General features: G+C 47.5%; 1 protein-coding gene across 3 annotated transcripts in view; it reads right to left on the reverse strand.

Annotated features, from left to right (window-relative positions):
• Nucleotides 1-13,383, reverse strand: part of GABRG3 (gamma-aminobutyric acid type A receptor subunit gamma3) — a 529,212-nt gene extending 515,829 nt beyond the window's left edge. For all 3 annotated transcript variants that reach the window (XM_042840838.2, XM_065591293.1, XM_005283299.5), the window contains exons 1-2: nt 12,417-13,383; nt 7,552-7,700 (exon numbers count right to left, since the gene is read on the reverse strand). In XM_042840838.2, the coding sequence (XP_042696772.1) occupies nt 7,552-7,700; nt 12,417-12,469 (202 nt within the window). In that variant the 5' untranslated portion in view covers nt 12,470-13,383. The remainder of the gene's footprint in view (nt 1-7,551; nt 7,701-12,416) is intronic.
• Nucleotides 13,384-21,089: the final 7,706 nt, after the last annotated feature.

Here is a 21,089-nt window from a genome sequence, read left to right on the forward strand (position 1 = left end):
GTATCAAAGAAATACCTGACTCCAGCATCAACTTCTCCTCCTAAGAGAAACAACCTGTAGGACCCCATATATTGGTTAACTGCTCGAGTCAAGAGAGGTAATATTATTTTTCAGGTTATAGAAATATCAGGTACTCGAGATGACATAAAAGTAATCATGAGAAACCTGTGGTCTCATCAGCAATGGTGAAGTAGTAGACTTGAAAAGAACCACACACAACTCTTATAAATGTACAGTGGCCTCACGTGAGGGGGAAGAATGGAAGGTGCATAGGCCCTCATGAGGGTCCAGCTGCATAGCCCTGGCAGGTAGCACTAGATAGTCTTACTGCAGTGTTAGAAATGGATGGGAGGCTAAGGGCTCAGGAGAGAGGAAAGAGAGATCTCATAGCAAAAGGCTCAATTTGCTTTTGTAAGCCACAAGTCTGGGTGTGTCAGGGACCTTCCTGTGGGCCAATGTTAAAAACATACCTAGTTTGACGGCATGTTACTGTCAAATGTTATGGAACAACTCTTTGTCTTACTTGTTGTTGTAAATTTGGAGAGGTGATGCGATGCTCCTCCTCCTACCCTCCTTTCTCACTTCTAGGTGCTCTTTCTACTATGTTCACTTCCGCCTGCCCCTATCCCCCTCACACCATTCTCCATCTCCTCTCTTTCTTGCTACATCCACAGTTTCTCTTTTTTTGTCCTTACCTTCTTTCTTTTGTCCTGTCACATCCCTTTCCTCTCTTTGATGCCCCCTCTTATCTCTTATTCTCATCCTTCCTTTGCCCCTCATTCTCTCCTCCTGCCCACATAGACTTCCTGTGTGGGGGAGGAGCATTATGTGCCCCACTGCATACTGAGCAAGTCCTACTATACATGTGAAGTTTCTCCCTTATATCTCTTTCACCAACCATAAAAGAAACAGACAACATGTTATCTTCTAGATATAAAACTACATCAGAGAACACAATGACTCTCCCTGTAAGGTGTCACAAATTGTATTTCTGAAGCAATGATGCCTCCTCTGATCTCTGCAGGTGTGTCCAAGATGAACTATGTTACATGTAAAAATGAGATTTAAACAATATAATAAAACAAACTTCATTTTTCCAGACACTTCTAAAAATTGAAAACCAGTCATGGACTAAACTGGACATAAGATGGTTGGGAAATAAAGAGACATTAAAATAAACTAATTTAAAAGGGCATATATTTTGTCATGTGCTGCTGTGTTTTTTTGGTGTTTAAAAAATGTTAGCTATATATTAGTAGGCAAGTTAGTATTGTTTGATGAAAAACCTCTATGGGAATGACAAAATGTGACCAATTAATGGGGGATAAGTGAGGTTTGGGCTGTCTGGATTTCAGGCTGCATTATTGTAAATCACTCAGTGGCCTATTGCTTTGTCAGTTATTTCACTTGTCGTTAGATAAGTAAATATGAAGTTAGGTCTTAGGGCCAATATTTGTACTCATACTAAATGTCAGAGCTTAATCCTGTATGTTGGGAAAATCCTGTTCCTCTGGTGAGGGCTGACCTTACTCCATAGCCAGATATGCGCTTGGGCTAGAGTCACAAAGGGGATTTAGGTGTTGCAATGCTCATCGTGGCGATGCCTAACTCCTAGGTGCCCTGATGCATGGAATTAACAGGCCTGAGTTAGACACAGGCTCCCTATGCGTTGTCTGGGGAGAGTGAGATGCTAAGAAAGGGATGTCAAAAAGCTGAGCAGGGAGCCACCTAAGCTAGCCAGGAATGAAATGCTAAGGAAGGGGTGGGGCTAAGGACCCAGATCCCCCAAGGGTCTTAGGGAACTAACCAACAGGCCAGAAGGAGATACCTGTCTCTGATCAGGATTCACAGATGTGAACCCCCTCCTGGAGTTAGGCACCTGAGCCAAATCAGCCCTTTCTAGGGAAGAGAGCCACTCCCCATTATAACCAATAGCGCCGTGACGAGGGCACTGGGATGTGTCAAGTATCAGAGGGGTAGCCGTGTTAGTCTGAATCTGTAAAAAGCAACAGACTTGCATCTGAAGAAGTGAGGTTCTTACCCACGAAAGCTTATGCTCCCAATACTTCTGTTAGTCTTAAAGGTGCCACAGGACCCTCTGTTGCTTTTTACTGGGATGTGTGTGAATCAGCATCACCCCCGCCCCCTGCATTAATGAACAGAGAGAGTGGAACAGCTTCAAGAGTCGGGGCTGGGAGCTCCCCTGACTATACCATAGCCTGGTGGTTAGGGCACCTGCCTGGGAGATGGAGGGTTCACATGAGGCAGTTTGAACTTGATCTCTCACATCCCAGGTAAGTGCCCTGACTATTGGGTATAATGGGGCACACACGTGCCAGCCAGCCCCCAAACTTCTCACCCTCCATCATCCTTTGCGTGGATTAGGCATGCTCAGAGTCTGCCTACTGGCTCAATCCCTGCAAGCAAGGTAGATGCGGAAATGCCTAGTTGACAATCCTACCAGGGCTTAGGCATGAACAGGGGTGCCAAGCAACTCAGCAGCCTCAGGATTTAGTTGGTTTTATGCATGCCTAATGGCAGAAATCAGCTTGCTGGCTTCAGTGAATTCTTTTTTAGAAGCCCAGCTCTCCCCACACAATGCCTGGGGAACCTGGCTGCCCAGGTTCTGGGAATTCTTGGACTGGGAATTCCACTAGGCAGTAGGGCACCGAGGGGTGAAGTATTGCAGCCTAGGTCCCTTTGTGACTCTAGCCATTAGGGCTTGATGCAAAGCCCACTGCAGTAAATGGGAGGCTTTGCTTTGACTTCAGTGGGATTTGGATCAGGCCCTTGAGTATCTGGCTGGGGAGAGGCTTCAGAGCACGCTGGAGGCGCTTTCCAGGTAAGAGCCAATGCATCCTGCTCCTTGAGTTTGGTACTGTTTGCACCAATAACTTGCCCCAGAGCAGGTATTGTTAGTCCCATGACTATGGCTAGTAGTAAGTGTGTGGCCCAGATGCTAGACATTTTTATCAGCTCTCTGCTATAAACTGTTAATTTAGGATGTGTTCTTTTTTTCTATTCAGGAAATAATTATTGCTCTGTGACATAATGGGAAAACTGCCAAATACAACAGTTAAAACCCAAATCTTTGGAAGCTGTGATACTTAGGGAGGGAAAACTTCTCCCAAGTGTGCAGCCATAGGAGACTAGGGTCAGATGTACCACTAGTACAATACATCTTTGATTATAAAGTCCCAAGAGGTACCTTTGACTTAGATATCTCCTTTAAAGGCATCAGAGAGGTGATGCCCTGTAGCACCTCTGCCTAATGCTTGAGTCAGACACTTCCTCACACCCAGACCCAGTGCCTGCAGATTTGTTGTCATGTCGCACAGCTCTGAGGGTGGGTTTGGAAAGATAGTGACTGCCATATTTTCCAGTAGCGTGAGCCTCCTGTGCATTTAGATCCCCTGCAGGGTGTTATTCCTGGCTGGGATGGGATGTGACTGAAATATATCATGTGGGCCCTCAGATCTCATGGGCAGACTATAAGACCATAGATCATTTCACTGCATGAGCTTTATGCTGTGCCAATCACACACACATACCCCTTTTTCCACTCACAATCCTCTTCTCCCTCTGCTTTTGGAATGAGAATTTCAAATATGGGTGCCCACATTTAGGTGCCAAACTCCACCTACATAAGACCCTAAAGACATGGTCTGAATTTCAAAAGTGCCAAACAACCAGCAGCTCACATTAACTTCCCTGGGAGCTGCCGGGTGTTTAGTACTTTTGACAATCAGGCCACCTATTTAAGAGCCTAGTTTTAGGCTTCCATTATCAAAAATCTTGGCCTCCGTGTAAAGAACTGAAATAACCAAGTGCATAGCAAAGTTGCATAGAATGGTGAGTAGCCACTGCTCCATTAAATATAGGAAATGTTGAACAAATGAAAAGCCCCTGATGAGTAGTCTGTTGTACCCCAGGACAGATTTAACTCTGTGTCTATCATCAGTTTAACTTCTGCTTGGATAATAAACATTGTATTCGACCCAGTGGTATATTCAATAGCTTATGTAACTCCAATTTTTTCTTAATATTCCAAACTGTGTGCTTTCTCTTTTATGCCCCAGGATGTCTAATGCATTTTCCCCCCTGATCCTTTTATGAGACAGATACCACAGTTAAGGTAGGAGGATTAATATACTACATTAATCTATCTCAAGCAATACGTTTATATCTCTGGAAGCTCTTAAGAGAAAATTTAGCTTAGCTCTTTTCCTTAGTTCACATACTTTGACATTAGGAGCTTTGAATGCTCCGGCTTTGTAAAGCCACCTATGACTGTGCTCTATGGGAATGAAGGGGTGATATTGCAGTAAGGGCCTGGGATGCAGGAGGCTTGGGTTCACTATCTGATCCTCCCTCAGGCTTCTTGTTTGACCTTGGGCAAGTGCCTCATCTGTAAAATAGCAATCTTACTTCCCTTCATCACAGGGGTGTTGTGGGGATAAGTTAATTAATGGTCGGGGAGTGCTTTGTTGTAGAACTGAAATTATGGGAACCCTATACATAAACTTCATTGACAGAATCCAGAACTGTAAATGCTTTATCCCGTGCTGTGTAATGCAACTACTTTATCGAAAACAAGATTTGTGACTGTTTAGGAGGAAAGATAATGGGAATTATTTGGGCACTAAGTGACCTTTTCAATGCTGGAGAAAATATATGACCACTACTAATCTTATGGAAGCTCACTCCCCGATTCTGAATTATTATCTCACCCCCCAGAAGCATACCTAATTTATCCTATTCATTCAGGTCTGTGTGGGAGAGATGATTTATCTCCAAAGTTAGTGATCTGAGGACAGGTTGTACCAAGCAAACTGAAATATCAGTCCCAACATTTCTTGCAGATGTTACTGATGGCTGGGAACCTTGTTCCTGCTGCAACTCGGAAGAACATGATTCCATCGGGTATTAAAGATTTGCTGAAACCAGTCTAGCAAATTAGGGAGATGGAAAGATTAACTGTTGCTGTACAGGAAAAGCACAAACTTCAGTTATGCTCTTTTCCAGCATGATGGAAATATCATTGTAATTACTAATTAAAGAACCCTATGTAGAGATGTTTAGTATAGGACAGATTTATTAGAATCGTACTACTGCCTAGCTGGTTGGCACTTGTTATAACAATAAGGACTGACCAGAACAGAGAACTTCTAGAGGGTACATTAAATACACTTGCTGTCACCGCATTTCTGTTCTGTCTGTGCTCAGGGCTAGGGATTATCTCCCTGATCTCTCTGTAAAAATCTATCAATAGCAGAGCATGCACAGTTGGGCATTTTAAGTTAATTCCCTCACCTTTTTTGTTGTTGTTGTTCCTTTACCTATACATGAAGTGAGGGAAATGAAAAAGCTAAATTGACTCTTTATTTCTCTCTCTCAAAGGTTATGACCAAAGTGTGCATAACCACAAGGGATGGTAAAATGGAAGCTAGAACTACATAGATATTGTTATGGAAGAAAAAAATCTTCCTGTATGAGCAAGTGAGTCAAAAGAATTGATTATAGAAAGATATTTGTTTGGTTCTTATCTAATCCAGTTCCTATCATATATCCATATTGCCACTAGACTCCCACATTCCATCTGATCACCCGGGAGACATTTCCCCTGGTTTCTGATTGGAAGATTTAGGAAACCCCCCACAAGTTGCCCTTCATCTTCTGAGAGGCAAATCCAGCCCCCTCCTTCTGAGCTGCAGGAGGCCCCTTGGCAAGGAAACTTATGTAGTTATACAGCACTGTTGGAAGGGGGCCGGATATGAGTCCACTGGGCTTCTGTTGCTGTTTTTGTTGGTTTTGTGGACTGTTATTTTAATCATTCGTCAGGATGCACAGAGAGCTTTTTTGTCTTGTGTACTCAAATGGAAATAAATATATTCCTGACTCTGACAATGACCAATCATATAATCCTGGACAAGCCATTTAATATTTCTGTCCGCCAAATTGCCCCTCTGTAAAACAGCTCTAATCATGTTGAGCATCCTCCTAAGGGTGCTGTGAGAATTGGTATTTGTAAATTGCTATAAAATGCTAGGATTGAATACCTACTCTGATAAACCCAGGCCAGTTGGGTACAACAAAGTAGTCTTATTGGTAGCCAGGAAGTGGCTCCCTGCACTGCCAAAGGACCTCCCCCCAGCCTAAGGGGAAGATCCACAGGACCTGGATAATGAAGTAATTCTGGGGGACAACAAATGAAATAACAGGGACAGGAGTGTGGTCAAAGGGCTAAACGTAGGAAACTTAATGGGGACACCGAGCAGAGAACCCCAGACAGCGCTCACTGCTCCTTGAAAGCGTCAAGGGAGTCAGCGGACGCCTCCCAGAGGAACTCTGCCTGGATGCATGAATGGACTGAGGAGCGGAAATAGGCCCCACAGTCGCAGGAACTCCCGTCGGCCAACCTCCTCGCCCTGGTTTTGTAAATGGCCAGTTTGGCCAGGGCCAAGAGGAGGTTGACAAGGAGGTCCCGCGACTTTGTGGGGTCTCGGATGGGGAGTGCGTAGATGCGTAGATGAACAGATGAGGGGAAAAATGCAACCAAAAATGTAATAATATATCCAAGAGGAGCTGGAATAGGGGCTGCAACCTGGCACACTCTAGGTAAACGTGTGCCATGGTCTCCCTCACGCCACAGAAGGGGCAGTACAACAAAGTAGTAGAAGGCAGATATACTGGCCACTGGATTAACAGTTTTCTGTTCCCTGACTGACCAGAGCAGGGGCTGCTCCAGGCTAATGAGAACACCTGACTCCAATTAACCTGCAAAGAGTCAGGTGAGGCCATTAAGGTAATGTGAACACCTGACTCTAATTAAAGCCCTATAAAAGGGCTCACTCCAGTCAGGCTGAAGAGAGCCAAGGAGCCAGAGGAGAGGAAGTCTGGCTGAAGGGCTGGTTAATGAAGACACTCTCAAGCCATTGGTAAGAGAGCCCTAAGGTAAGGGTGAAGAAGAGAGAAGTGGGAGAGCTGTGGGGAAGTGGTCCAGGGAAATGTAGCAACTCTGGCAGTGAAAGGTTGGCTGCCAACAGCTGCTACCATTAGGTTCCCTGGGGCAGAAACCAGGGTAAAGGGCGGGCCTGGGTTCCCCCCAACCTGCCACTACAGAAACATCTCCTGGGAGGGGAAGACAGGCCCCTGTCAGGACAAGAGGCTAAACTGTTCTGAAATAAGTCCCTAGGGACAACAGAGACTCTGGGAGTTCTCTCACCAACCTCCTTGCTGGCTTATGATGAAAAGGGCTCAGTAGACTGTAACCCTGGCCCTAGAGAGAGAAGGGCTACATGGAGGGTTGCAGTGAGCCACTGAGGCTAGCATAAACCGCCTAGAAGTGCAGGACCCACGGGGACATGGTCGGAGCTCTGCCACACTATATTAGAACTGAACCAAAAGCCTGGACCTGAACATTCCTGATCTTTGTCAAAGTTTGGATCCGGATCTTAACTTTGCAAATCAAGCCCATCGTTAATAGAAACACAAAATATTTCTATCTAGACAATGGTGTATCTTTTCCACAGAAAGAAAAAGAGGACTCACTTCCAATGTCTGGCCGTAGCTTTTTGTCGTATTCCCTCAGCAACTTGTTTAATATGAGAGTCGCATCTGTGTCTTGCGTTTTTGGAGCTAATACCCATTTCTGGTTGCCTGTTACATCTTCATATTCATCCTCTTCAACCTTTCTGGAACTGCAATAAAAAAATCAAATGTTATGTTACGTAACTAAAATCTGAATTTACATTGACTAAATCTCAACAGGCACTTCAATAAGTCTGAGTTCTTTATTCTCTCTCAGCTATCTAGTTTTAGAACTATTTTATTAAAGGAGGTATTTATTGCCAGAAGTAAAAGAGTCTGTGTAGGGGGCACTAACTGAAAATAATTATATAATCCATCTCACACCACTGATTTCTCACTGGAACTTCAATCTGTGGATTAATGCAGGGAGCAGACTAGATCACTTTTTTGAAAAATCAACAGATTAACTGATAGATAACTGATAACTCACTGGTGACTGGGTAACTGGTAACAGAATTCTATGGTGGGTGAACATCCTGCAGTATTATACTGACTCCTTCAACACAACTGATTCATCTCTTGTACAGCAGGCTAATAAGAATATTAAAAATTCAGCTCTTTTAATACTTCCTGATTGTTTCATCCTATTAATAAATTATTACACTCTCAATGTTTTTTGAATTTCAGAACTTAATGCAGCACATGGGTTAGAATTAAGTACATGCTTCTTGAATGTAATATGAATTATCACAAGTACATAAATATGTTGCATAAGTCTGTTTGAATCTCAGAGTCTAAGCCATTCTGTTTTTTATAGTTCTGTATTTTGGGCATTTCAGGAGCTAAGATTCTTCTTTCTACAAGAGGTAGATTATCTTTGTTATGTGAATAAGGCATTAAAACAAGTTGACAACTAATAATTGTCCAGAAACTTTAGCTAGTGCCTTAGGTGCTGGAACTAAGAGTGTGGGGGGGTGCAGCTGCACCCTCTGGCTTTAAGTGGTTTCCATTATATACTGAGTTTACAGTTTGGTTTAATGGCTCTCAGCACCCCTGCTATAAAAATTATTCCAACACACCTAGCTAGCATAGAATGTGGCTGAACAAACATGCTGTTTTCACACATGGGAATCCATTTTCATCTGTCCTACCAGTTGCTTTCTGAGTGCAATGCAAAATATTGACTTCAATCTCTAAAGTCTTTTATGGTTTGGGTTTCAATATCTTAGAAACCACATCTGCTTTATCCATCACATTTGAGAACATCTGGACACAGACTGTCATGAGAGTTGCATATATGCAGTTGGAAGAAGGATGATCTCAGTGGTGGAACCTTGGGCCTGATTCTCCATGGCCTTCTACATTGCCTATGCCATTCTGATTGGGTGTAATTTTACACCCATTTTGCAAAGTGTGAAGAACAACACAAGGTGCAAAGCAGTGGCGAATCAGATGCATAGGCCATATGTACACTAGAGATTTCCCCAAACTAGAGCTATCTATAAAGCTGCATCAGTGCAAGCCCCATATATAGACAAGGCCATAAACTCTTAAACTTGCTTTCTCCCCTTCCTTCAGTATCAATTTGTTGATCTTCTGGGGCACATTGCAAGTCTTAACTCTTTGCTCAGGCTTTTTATGAAAGGATGAGTTGAGTTAGGCCTAGAATTTATTTGTATTTCTTCTTTGGTGGGTTCAGGAGTACTTTGGGAGGGGTGTGTATTATGACATTGGATTATTATTATTTTTATAATGCTTTTAAAAGTCTAGATTGTCTGTCTGTGATGGGCACCATGTATAAATAGAAAAATATCCACAATTATCATAGTGAATAAAGATTTTATTCAGGGGACCATTCTCTGAACCCTTCAAAGAATATACCATATGTGTAAAGGGTTGTGGTTTTTTGGGGGCGTGGGGGGATGCAGTTTTTTCCCTGTTCATATGAAGCCTATATAGAATTATTTCTAAATGGAGCCACTGGGAATTCTATGTGTGGAAGACTTGTAGGATGAAGCCTGAAAGATATATAACTAAATTGGGAGAGGGGGAGGGAAGCATTTTAAATAATGAAACTTTATTTTCTGGGGCACGAGCTATAACTTTCAGCTCCTCTTGCTCATTGGTATCTCTCAATCTAAGATTTTTTTTCTTTGAGACTCCTGATAAGCCAAATATTTGTAATACAACATTTTCAGAATCATTCTCAATCATGCACTATTTTTAGATATGCATTTCTTGTGTCCAACAATTAATGATCTGCATTGTTGGATGAACTATGAATGAAAACCAGGCATTTGGACAAATTCTGACCTGCGCTGTATCCTTACAACCTGATTCCTTCAGTGGAGTTGCATGGGTGTAAATGAGGGCCGTGTTCATTCTAGCACGTTGATTTTGTATAGTGGTTCACAATTTAGATATTAGCTTCTTTAAACTCATAATCAACAATAATATAACACTTGCCAGATTTTTTTAAATCTTCTTCCTCCAGTAAATTGTTTCCCAGAAAGCTACATACTGGAGGTTTGTGTTTGCATCTAGATGCTTGATTGCAACTGGGGGTTGGGAGAGGTAACTAAAATATTCAGAGTAATGTGCTAACTACAGTGATGTGCATTTTATATATATATATATATATATATATATATATATATATATATATATATATATATATATATATATATATATATATATATATATATATATATATATATATATATATATATATATAAAATGCACATATATATATATTTACAGGCACTTTTATTACTTTTATTTATGTGCTTCTAACCCAATAGGCTCCTACTAAGCATTTAGGATGCATTGTCATCACTAAACTGCTTAGTCCCCACTCCCAGGAGCTGACAACCATATTCCAAGACTTTTCAACAGCCACAGAGAAAGAGGGGCTGTTTTTTAGGTATGTTGTAAAATGGAAAGCAGGGCTGTCTCCCCTCCAAATCCTTATTATGTAACACTAGCTTTATTATTATTATTATTATGAGAGGGAAACAAAACCGTGGTGTACCCCCAAAAACACAACAGAGAAGGAAGCTTGAAATGCTGTAGGAAGGTGTTTTCTTTAACGGGGAAAAGTTGTCTGCAGCCTCAGTTTCTAAATCTTGCCATCTGCTCTGAAGAGCTGATATTAATAAACAATGAGGTAACCATGGGCTTGTGGGGGATGGAGGAAAAATTGTGTCTGCGGGAAATGAGTACCAGATAGTGAGGTGAGCTGAGAAGGGGTCTGAGACGCACTCTCTCCCCAGGGTTTGGTTTACAAAGAAAAATCTGAATGTCCACGTAATCAGGAATTCAGCATTTCAGTTTGTGTGTGTGCGTGGGAGAGAAAGCGAGCAAGTTAACTCTCAATGTGTCTGCGCCTTTATACTTCAGTGTGCTGTGTTCAGGGGAGATGCCTATGGCAGCATTCCCAGCAACTGTTCCATAGGAGACATAATGGTCTTACAGAAAGTTAGCCAGTGAGAAATACTGGGCTGGACTTTGGAGTTTAAACTAAGAGTATTCGCTGTGCAGATTGCACACCAGACCTGCCGTGTAAATGACAGGGTATTTACCCCAGCTCTCCTCATTAGAGTTTCCTGAAGAGTTCTTCGTCAGTTTTTCTCCTCCTAGGTCTCAGTCTTTGGTTTCTGTTGTAAGAGATGGCCAATCACCTACGTTTTCAAGAGTTGCATTAAGTATTTTATATTAATAATAATCGGCCACTCCCAGGATCAAGCCCTTAGTGACAGAAACTCCCTCGTGGTTAAATGCCCTGAACTTTCCTTGAAAAGCCCGATTCTGCAACACTTGCTCACCTGAGTAACTCTTACTCCTGCAGTTCTCCACTTCATTTGAATGGCACTCAGGTGAACAAGGGGTGTTCCTATGAGGAAGGGTTTGCTGGAGATCAGCTCCCAACAGGCTAAGCAGGGGCATACTTACAAACTGCACAATCTCCGGATTGCCAGGATGACATATCCATAGTGATGTTTCCACGGGGGACTGTTGTGTGGTTATTAAGGTATTATCATAACCCCTTCATACTATTATCAACGGAAAACCTTCCCATGGATAACCTCAGAGGAGAAATTTAGGCAAAAAAATCGCATTGATCTTGCCGAAGAAATTACCAGCGCAAGAAATTCAGAAGACCTGTTTGCATCCGTTGCAGTGATAGAACTAGTGAAGCTTGCACTAGCCTTTTGGTTACTGGCTTGGTCGTTGTCTGAGTTACCTTTTCCTGGGCAGACCTTACCTGCTTCCAGCCAGAATATCCCGTTCTTCCCTCGCCTGCTTTCCTTGGCTTTCTTGAATCCTTAAGGCAGGTACTTTGAAGACTAAACCCCTAATTGAATGATACTCCTGACCTAGCCACACGCTGCATAGTACATAAAAGACCCGCGCCATGTCTAGTAAGTGGGTACAGCTGCAGAGAGATCCCAGTTGGCAACCCTCGGGGCTCGGTTAATTCCATGACAAGCGAAGTAATGGGGAAACTTTTTGCAGAGCCAGGTGAAGCGGAGAGATTTTATCCAACTCCGTGGCAGAAGCCTAAGGATCTCAGTTTCTCGAGCCTTAAATTACAATCTGGAGCTCGGGAGTAGTACAAAAACCCGTCCGAGATAACGGCTATTGACAGTGAATGGAGGGATGGGGGGGCTGATACCAACTAGCTAGTTTAGCTACACTACAGAGCAGGCAGAATACAAATATTGCAGAGGATAACGGGGGCAAGAGAAAGGGGCGGAATAGCCTCCTGTGTCTCTCGGACTAAGTATTTTCCCAACTCTGTGGGTGATATTCCGACATGAGCAACAAACATTACATGGAAGCACCTGGGAGGAAACACTGTAAGGGGCTGCACGGCGCAGACTTACCAGGCTTGAAACACTGCCAGGAGGAAGAAAAGCACCAGCAGCTTAGCTGACATGATCTGAGCAGGTACCAGGTGCAGCAGGATGGAGTAAATGTTGCCGGACGTTCACACGAAAAATAATGAGGCGATGGGATAGCGCTTGGATTCTCTCTCTCCTGGTGTATTCCCAGCTCTAGCCCGGGGGCAGAATATCCCCCTTGCACTGCTCCAAAACCCCAAAGCCAAACACCCAAGCAGACACTCCCAGCTCCCAGTGTAAAACCGGCTCCACGGGCGGGCAGGTGCTGGGGAGCTCCAGCGCTTCCCCTCGCTGGCAGTCACTGGGCTGGAATAAGGAAGCGGCCCCTCCTGCTTTTCAGAGGTGTATTAGCCAGGCACCTTCGGTGGGGAGCGGCGAGCGAGACCAGGCACCACCAGGACAGCAGGCGGGGTGTGGGGGGGGGGGGAGTAGCGCACCAGCCCCCCAGTGGAAGCCAACCTCAGCCCGGGCCCTGCCCTGCAGCCAGGCGCTCCGGCCCGAACGCACTGAGCCCCTGGGTCCCTGTCCCTGACCAACAGGTACCAGTGGGGTTGTCCGAAAGGAGCAGAGTCTGCCAGAGAGCCCTTCCCCCACCCCCTGCTCTCCCGCTTCCGTAACGATGGACAGGGGGAGAAGGGAGAGGGAACTCCCTCCCGGTGCAGTTAAATGACAGCCAGCAGCAGGCTTGGTCTCTCCCCCAGAGCCCCGGCGTGGCTGCTGGTGCTGGGCTGGCAGCGTCCCCACCGACAGGAGCCCATTCTATTCGGTTCGCTCCTGGCGAGGAGGAGACGAGTTTTTGACAACGGGCGAGGAGGGATCCAAGCCCAGCTTGGCGAGCCGTTGCTGTGGGTTTCCTTGGACGCGCGGGGAGGTCTCTAACAGTTGCAATAATTAGAAGGATAGAAACGAGCCTGAGGCGGGGAGGTTCAGATCCCCACAGGCACAACTTGAAGTGTAGGGGAGTGTGTGTGTGTGCGGTACAGCCTGAATCTGCCCTCCTCTTTGAGACAATTCGGGGTACGGGCCAAAATAGGAACCCTTTGCTTTGCATAGTAATGCGGACACTTGTACCCTCCCCCCCCCCCCCCAGTCCAACCCGCACTTGGTAACTGTGGCCCCGGATGGGTTTCTATTTAGGACTGTGAACTGAGATCATTGATTTAGATGGTGGTGGTGCATATTACAATAGGTGTACAGTAAAGAACCCAAGTCTCTGATATGTTTGCAATGGGTACGTCTAAATAATGTATTATCCACCATAGGAAATAAGTGTTGAGAAGCAAGTTTGACCCAAAGTGTTTTCAAGCCAACAAACAATAGCTTGGACCTGAACAGCCTGTGAACCTGAACCTGAAGCTTGGACCTGAACACACTGCGATTAAAAAAATATCGTGGACATAATTTTTGATTTACTACTTCAGGTCTGTGCACCTCTGAGGTATCAGACGAATAATACCCACATTACTTTGGAAACAGAACAAAAGCAGTCAAAAGATTTGATTTACATTACACAAATATAGAAACAAGAAATTCTGACAAAAATACATTATATATTCATTTTGTTGTGAAAGTACATCAGGCATATTTTCTTCCTTTCCCGCCTCCAAGGCTTCTGAGTGATCATAAATGACATTAAATGAAAAAAAGAGTTATACATTAAATTGTAATCTTGTGCTCAGAATAACTTGTAATGTGAAGTCTAAAAAATAGTTACAGAGATAACTAGAAGGATTTACAAAAACAACAAGGAGTCTGGTGGCACCTTAAAGACTAACAGATTTATTTGGGCATAAGCTTTCGTGGGTAAAAACCTCACTTCTTCAGATGCATCTGATAGAAGGATTTATGTTCCCGGGGTTATTTATTATTGGAATGATACAGCTTAAAGGAAATCCACCGTGATCCGGGCACTTAACTTCCAATGATGCACATTTCTTGGAACCTATAGTTTCATTTGTCCTATTATACATTAGTTGTTATGTGTTGACTTTATCTAATTGCATTGAATGCAAATTATTATTAATTATTAATCATCTGTTATCAAATCTGTATCTCTCTCATATCGCCAGCAGGGGAATCCAGGCTAACAGTGGAACCTCCTGTTCGTTGTAACAAGAGGGATCAGAAGTTCAAAGGAAAGCTTTATTTTCATTTTCAGTGCTCTAAAATTCACCATACTGCCTATGTCATAGTGCAGGGGTTTGAAATGTTTATATCAATTAAGAGCCTCTTTTGCGATGCTTTGCTATGCTCATTTGAAAGGTTATCTGCAATTATCAACAATTTTTTTTCGGATAAATGACCATATTTCAGGTGTCTAAAACAGTTTAAGCTAGATTTATAAAGGTATGTTATTGAAGGAATTGATTTAGTACCTTTGCATAACTCATTGTTCCTGAAAGGAACTATTGATATCTTAGGTCTCAGTGAAAGGTGGCTCTTCCTTCAACAATGTAGCATATGGCATATAATATACATGCATTTGTCTTCCCTATTGGAAAGTATATTATCTAAATGTAAAGTTCATCTTAAACTCCAACCTTAACGTTCCTAGCGATTTGGGAAGAGAGGCAAGCGGTTTATATAAACAACGGTTTTACAAATACCAGCCACACTTTTGCCAGCTCTAAGGACATAAAGAAATTGCATCGTAGCAGACTGTCCGAGGATGCCTGCTAAAGCGGACACACTGCTCAGAAAAACCTGCACCGGAGCTGGATACAACATTGTGTGCAATTATTCACAGCAGTGAAATCGGGAAAAGTTGGCGCGAGACCTTGCTAGACTGGTGTCCCAGCTGGAATAGGACAGGCGGATGTTATATCATATGTGGCTGTCTGTCCGGGGATTTCCATTTGTGTTGGGGAGTTTCGCAAGTGTTGTTTGTGTGCGCATGAGCAGCCTCCGCTCGCTGTTATCCAGTCTCAGCGCCTATCCCCAAATTCAGCACCTGCGGCGTGGCCAGCTCCAGGGGAGCCGCAGCCGGTTAGTGGGCGCGGCATTTCCTGGGCCGCCTCCTGTAGGTTTGTCCAGGTCTGCGAGTGGGGGGATGGTTAAGCCCGGAACACTAGGAGACGATCGATACTCGCAAGTCACACAGAACTGCAGGGTCCCACTTCCAACGCGTGCTGAAGAGTTCGTCTTTGGGAGCAGCGGATACGGAAACCCAGACTGATTTCACTCTACCCCAGGGGCGAGGGAAATGTGTCCTAGAGCTAAGTGGCTCTCTCCTGCTCACAGGCATCATCCCGCTGCTTCTCCTTCTTCTGGTGACAAGGAAGAGCTGCTACTTGCACGATTCTTCCTTGGCTGCAGGAGCCTCTTGCGGCTGCTCTGAGAAATACTTCTTAGCAAACACTTGGAGAGGGGCTTTGCTTTCCTTTTCCAGCTGAGCTCACTAGTAGATTCTGCTAGGGGCAAGCCACGTGAAGCACCGGTTATAGGCGATTTGCAAGCAATCCCAGGGTAACGCCGGATCCTCCAGCAGCTGTCTGAAAGGCTGCGGTTTAATAGCAGGAGGCAAGTGCTCACCAGGAAAAAAAAGTGTGGGGAGACAGGTTTTTAAAATGAGCGGTAGATGGGGAGTTTTGGTAAGGAAGCCCGTCCTGCCAGCCGCCACAGACTGAAAGCGGTTTAGCTCTTAAAGCTGAAGTGCTGATCATCTCGTCCTCAGGAGGTCCCCTCTAGAAAAAACCGTAATCAAACAAAAGGTGGTTGCTTGGTCCATAATGCACAAGTATGTCAACGGCCCACTTCATCTTGAGTGGTCCCTTCGTTTAGTGGAAGTCGTTAGCACATCTTCTATTTGTTCCACTTTGTACTTCACTGTGACCCTTTCCCAGGCCTGGAGAAGAGCTCTGTGTAGCTGGGAAGCTCCTCTCTTTCACCAGCAGAAGTTGGTCCAATAAAAGATATTACCTCATCCACATTGTCTCTCTAATAGCCCAAGGGGATTTAAATAGCTGGGCGTCACCACCAAACAATGATGGAACTGGCTCCTCTGTTTTCTTTCCAGTACAGCAGAGGCAGCAACTTTAATCTTATACAGAAGCGCCTCTGGTGTAATATACCTCCTATAGAAAAGGCTCCAGTGCCTGTTTCTGGGTGAAGCTTGTTCCTATAACTAGCTCAGGGCCTGATTCACCACTGCCTTGCTTCACTCCCATAACTCCATCAAAATCAATCCATGTATGTCACCTAGAACTGGAGTTAAGCAGTCCCTTACTTCCCCCCTACCCTTTACAGCATACAAGCCAGCTAGCCTTGTCCACCCTCCCCATTCCCATCCTATTGTCTCTTCCATCCACTTCTCATGTTGTCCCAAACGAGATTCTAAACTCTTTGATGCAGAGACCCTGTCTTCAAGCATAAGTACCCTTAAAAGTTTTCTGGGCATAGCTATGGTGGTTATGGGTGTGTGTGACGGAGCAGGGAGCAGGGCAGATTTGACCTGGGAATGTTGCAGGGGGATTGCAGTGAGGAGGGGGGACTTCCCTTGAAGGAAGCTACCTGAGCTGTAACCTGAGCCAGGAACGGGGGTGGGGAGAATTAACACCTTCTGCCCGGGAGACTGAACAAAGGAGAGGAGCAGCGGGAGGAGTTGGGAGTTAGTTTCGGTTTGGGCTGGGTGGTGCAACGCAGGGAACCCCAAGCTGGGGTCTAAGCTCCCTGAACCTCCCAGAGGGACCTAATTGAGGGGGTCTGGTCGTACCTACACGCTCTGCTTGAGACTGTGTTCCTGTCCTTAAATAAACCTTCTGCTTTACTGGCTGGTTGAGAGTCGCAGTGAATCTCGGGAAGAGGGGTGCAGGGCCCTGACTCCCCCACACTCCGCAACAACTGGTGGCAGCGGCGGGATCTACTGCACCCCGTGGACGGCGCTTCCTGCAGTAAGTGACTGGGGAGCAGTAAAACGAAGGGGGATTGACGGGGACCAGGCGTGCTGAAGAGTGAGAGAGAGACGGTTATTACCCCTGGGAGTGTGTGACCAGCGAGAAGGACTTTTGCAGTAACAGGGTCCCCCGGGGGGATCGCAGCGAGTGGTCCCAGGGGCGGAGGAGTCTGCAGCTCGACCCTGGCAGAGAGGTGGTGACCTCGAGAAGGGCTGGCACACTAGGGGGCCCCCTGGGAACTGTGGGGAGCTGTGAGCACACAGGCCGGTGAGTGGCCAGCAGGAAGATGTATGCCAAGCGGCTTAAGAGCGACCTGGTGGAGCTGTGCAAGCAGAGGCGGCTGCGCATTGGGAGGCTCACCAAAGAACAGCTCATTGCCCGGCTGGAGGCGGAAGATCGCGCGAATGAACTGATCCCTGTGTCTCAGGGAAGCAGCCTGGCAAATGCAGCGCAGGCACCAGTGTCTGTCCCAGCTGGGAGTGGTCAGCCGGCTGCTGAGGGCTTCCCGAGACCCCTCCTTCCTATGCCTAGGGGAAGGGTGGGGAGGAGCCCAGCAAATACCGAGGGCGCCGTGACCCCCCCGGCCAGCAGGGGATCCCCCCGGCGAAGCTCGCCGGCCAGCAGAGGATCCTCCCGGCGACGTTCGGCATCCGTGGAGCGGAATTGGCTGGAATGGGAGAAAGAGCTAAAACTGAGAGAGCTGGAGGATCGTGAACGACAGAGACAGCATGAACGGGAGGAGAAAGAGAGACAGCATCAGCGTGAAGAAAAACAGAGACAGCATGAACGGGAGGAGAAAGAGAGACAGAGACAGGAGAATGAGAGACAGCGTCAGCATGACCTGGAACTGGCGAGATTGAAGGGCAGCGAACCCCCGGCTGCGGTGAGTGAGGGGGGACCCAGGACTGCACGGAGCTTTGATAAGTGCATCATGGCCCCATACAAGGAGGGGGAGGACATGGATGACTTCCTGGAGGCCTTTGAGACGGCCTGCGAGCTGCACCGGGTTGATCCCGCGGACAGACTCCGGGTCCTTACCCCCTTACTGGACCCCAAAGCCGTGGCATTGTACCGCCAACTGGGAGAGGCAGAGAAAGGGGACTACGAACAATTCCAAAAGGCCCTGCTACGTGAGTTTGGGCTGACTCCTGAGATGTACCGGGAAAGGTTCCGGAGTCAAGATAAAACCCCTGAGATCTCATATCTGCAACTAGCCGTCCACATGGAAAGATACGCCAGCAAGTGGGCTGGTGGGCCCCAGACGAAGGAGGACCTGATTAAACTGCTGGTACTGGAGCAACTGTATGAGCGGTGCCCATCCGACCTGAGGCTGTGGTTGGTGGACAGAAAGCCAGAGAACCCGCGACACGCCGGGCAGCTGGCTGATGAGTTTGTAAAGAGCCGGTCAGGGGGTGGCAGGGAGGAGCCCCAAAGGAACAGGCCCGCCGCGATGCAGAGAGAGAGTCACCCTGGGACCTCCCAAAGGGGGAATATGGGGAATCCCCTCCCACGGGGAATGCCCAGCATCAGGGACAACCGACCGGCTCGAGGGGACCCACGGGACCTGAGCTGCTATTACTGCGGCCGAAGAGGCCACGTTCGGGCCCAGTGCCCCAAGCTCAAGGACAGACTGAGCAGACCGAACCCGCACCGGGTTAACTTGGTAGAGGCCCAGACGGACGAGGGGCAGGCTTCCCACGCAAGAGGGGCTGGCAGCTTATCAACTGCTCAAGAGAGAGAAGGGCCCCCGGCCAGCTTCTCTGGGGGGCCAGATGCTCCGGATTCAAAGTTCTCCGTTTACAGGGTTGGCGCGGGGCTGTCCCTGCGGAGCGAGTGCCTTGTTCCCCTGGAGGTGGATGGGAAGAAAGTTTATGGATACTGGGACACGGGCGCAGAGGTGACACTGGCCCGGCCCGAGGTGGTGGCCCCAGATCGGGTGGTGCCCAACACCTTCCTGACCCTGACCGGGGTGGGCGGGACCCCATTCAAGGTTCCCGTAGCGAGGGTACACCTGAAATGGGGGGCCAAGGAGGGCCCCAAGGACGTGGGAGTGCACCACCATTTGCCCACTGAGGTGTTGATGGGGGGGGACCTAGAGGACTGGCCAAGCAGCCCCCAGACCGCCTTAGTCGTGACCCGTAGCCAGAGCCGGCGAGGGGCACTACGCCCTGACCTTGGGAAGGATGTCCCACCGGAGGCACCGAACCCTTCCCAGGTGGGGAGGGAACACCCAAGGACAGGCCGCGGGGTGGCTGGGGCTTCCGACCCAGCCGACGAGAGGGAGCAGGTCCCCATCCCTTCCCCAGCCGCCGAGTTCCAGGCCGAGTTGCAGAAGGACCCCTCCCTGCGGAAGCTAAGGGGCCTGGCTGACCTCAGTGTGGTACAGACCATGAGGAGAGGATGCAAGGAGAGGTTCCTGTGGGAGAAGGGGTTCCTGTACCGAGAGTGGGCTCCCCCGGGGGAAGTGGAGTCGTGGGGGATCAGGAGGCAGCTGGTGGTTCCCCAGAAGTTTCGCCACAAGCTACTGTACCTGGCCCATGACATCCCTCTCGCAGGGCACCAGGGGATCCGGCGCACCAGGCAGAGGCTGCTACAGAACTTTTACTGGCCCGGGGTCTTCACCAACGTCCGGCAGTACTGCCGATCCTGTGACCCCTGCCAGAGGGTGGGGAAGGCCCGGGACAAGGGGAAGGCAGCATTGAGACCTTTGCCCATCATAGAGGAGCCTTTCCAGAAGGTGGCCATGGACATAGTGGGACCTCTCAGCAAGACGACCCGGTCTGGGAAGAAATACATCCTGGTGGTGGTAGATTTCGCCACCCGCTACCCCGAGGCAGTGCCCTTATCGTCCATTGAAGCAGACACTGTGGCGGATGCGCTGCTGACCATTTTCAGCCGAGTGGGGTTCCCCAAGGAAGTCTTGACGGACCAAGGGTCCAACTTCATGTCGGCCCTACTCCGGTGCTTGTGGGAGAGATGTGGGGTCCGGCACAACTGGGCCTCAGCATATCACCCCCAATCCAACGGGCTGGTGGAGAGGTTCAATGGGACGCTAAAAATGATGCTGAAAACATTTATGAATCAGCACCCGCAGGACTGGGACAAGTACTTACCGCACCTGCTGTTTGCGTACAGGGAGGTACCCCAGGAGTCTACCGGGTTTTCGCCTTTCGAACTGCTATATGGAAGGCGGGTAAGGGGGCCCCTGGACCTGATGAGAGACGAATGGGAGGGGAAGGCCACTCCTGACGGAGAGTCGGTGGTGGAGTATGTCCTGACCTTCCGGGAACGACTTGCCGAGCTCATGGGCCTGGCCAGGGAGAATCTGGCCAGAGCCCAGAGGAAGCAGAAGGTCTGGTATGACCGCACAGCACGGGCCCGCGCCTTCGCCACTGGGGATCAGGTGATGGTCCTCATCCCCGTGAGGAAAAACAAACTCCAGGCCGCCTGGGAAGGGCCCTTCAAGGTTGTCAAGCAACTAAACGAGGTAAACTATGTGGTGGAGCTGTCGAACCGGGCACACCACCACCGGGTGTACCATGTGAATATGATGAAGCCATATTATGACAGGGGGAATATGGTGCTGGCCGTGTGTGGACAGTGGGAGGGGCAGGGAGATGACCCTTTGGTAGATCTATTCCCTGGGACAAGAGTTGGCTTCCCCCTGGAAGCAATTCCCCTCTCTGATCGGCTAACCCCTGCCCAGCGAGCTGAGATCGGAGGGGTGCTGCATCTGTACCAACAGCTGTTTTCCAACCAGCCT

Source organism: Chrysemys picta, chromosome 1 (assembly GCF_011386835.1).
Source record: "Chrysemys picta bellii isolate R12L10 chromosome 1, ASM1138683v2, whole genome shotgun sequence".
NCBI lineage: Eukaryota > Metazoa > Chordata > Testudines > Emydidae > Chrysemys > Chrysemys picta.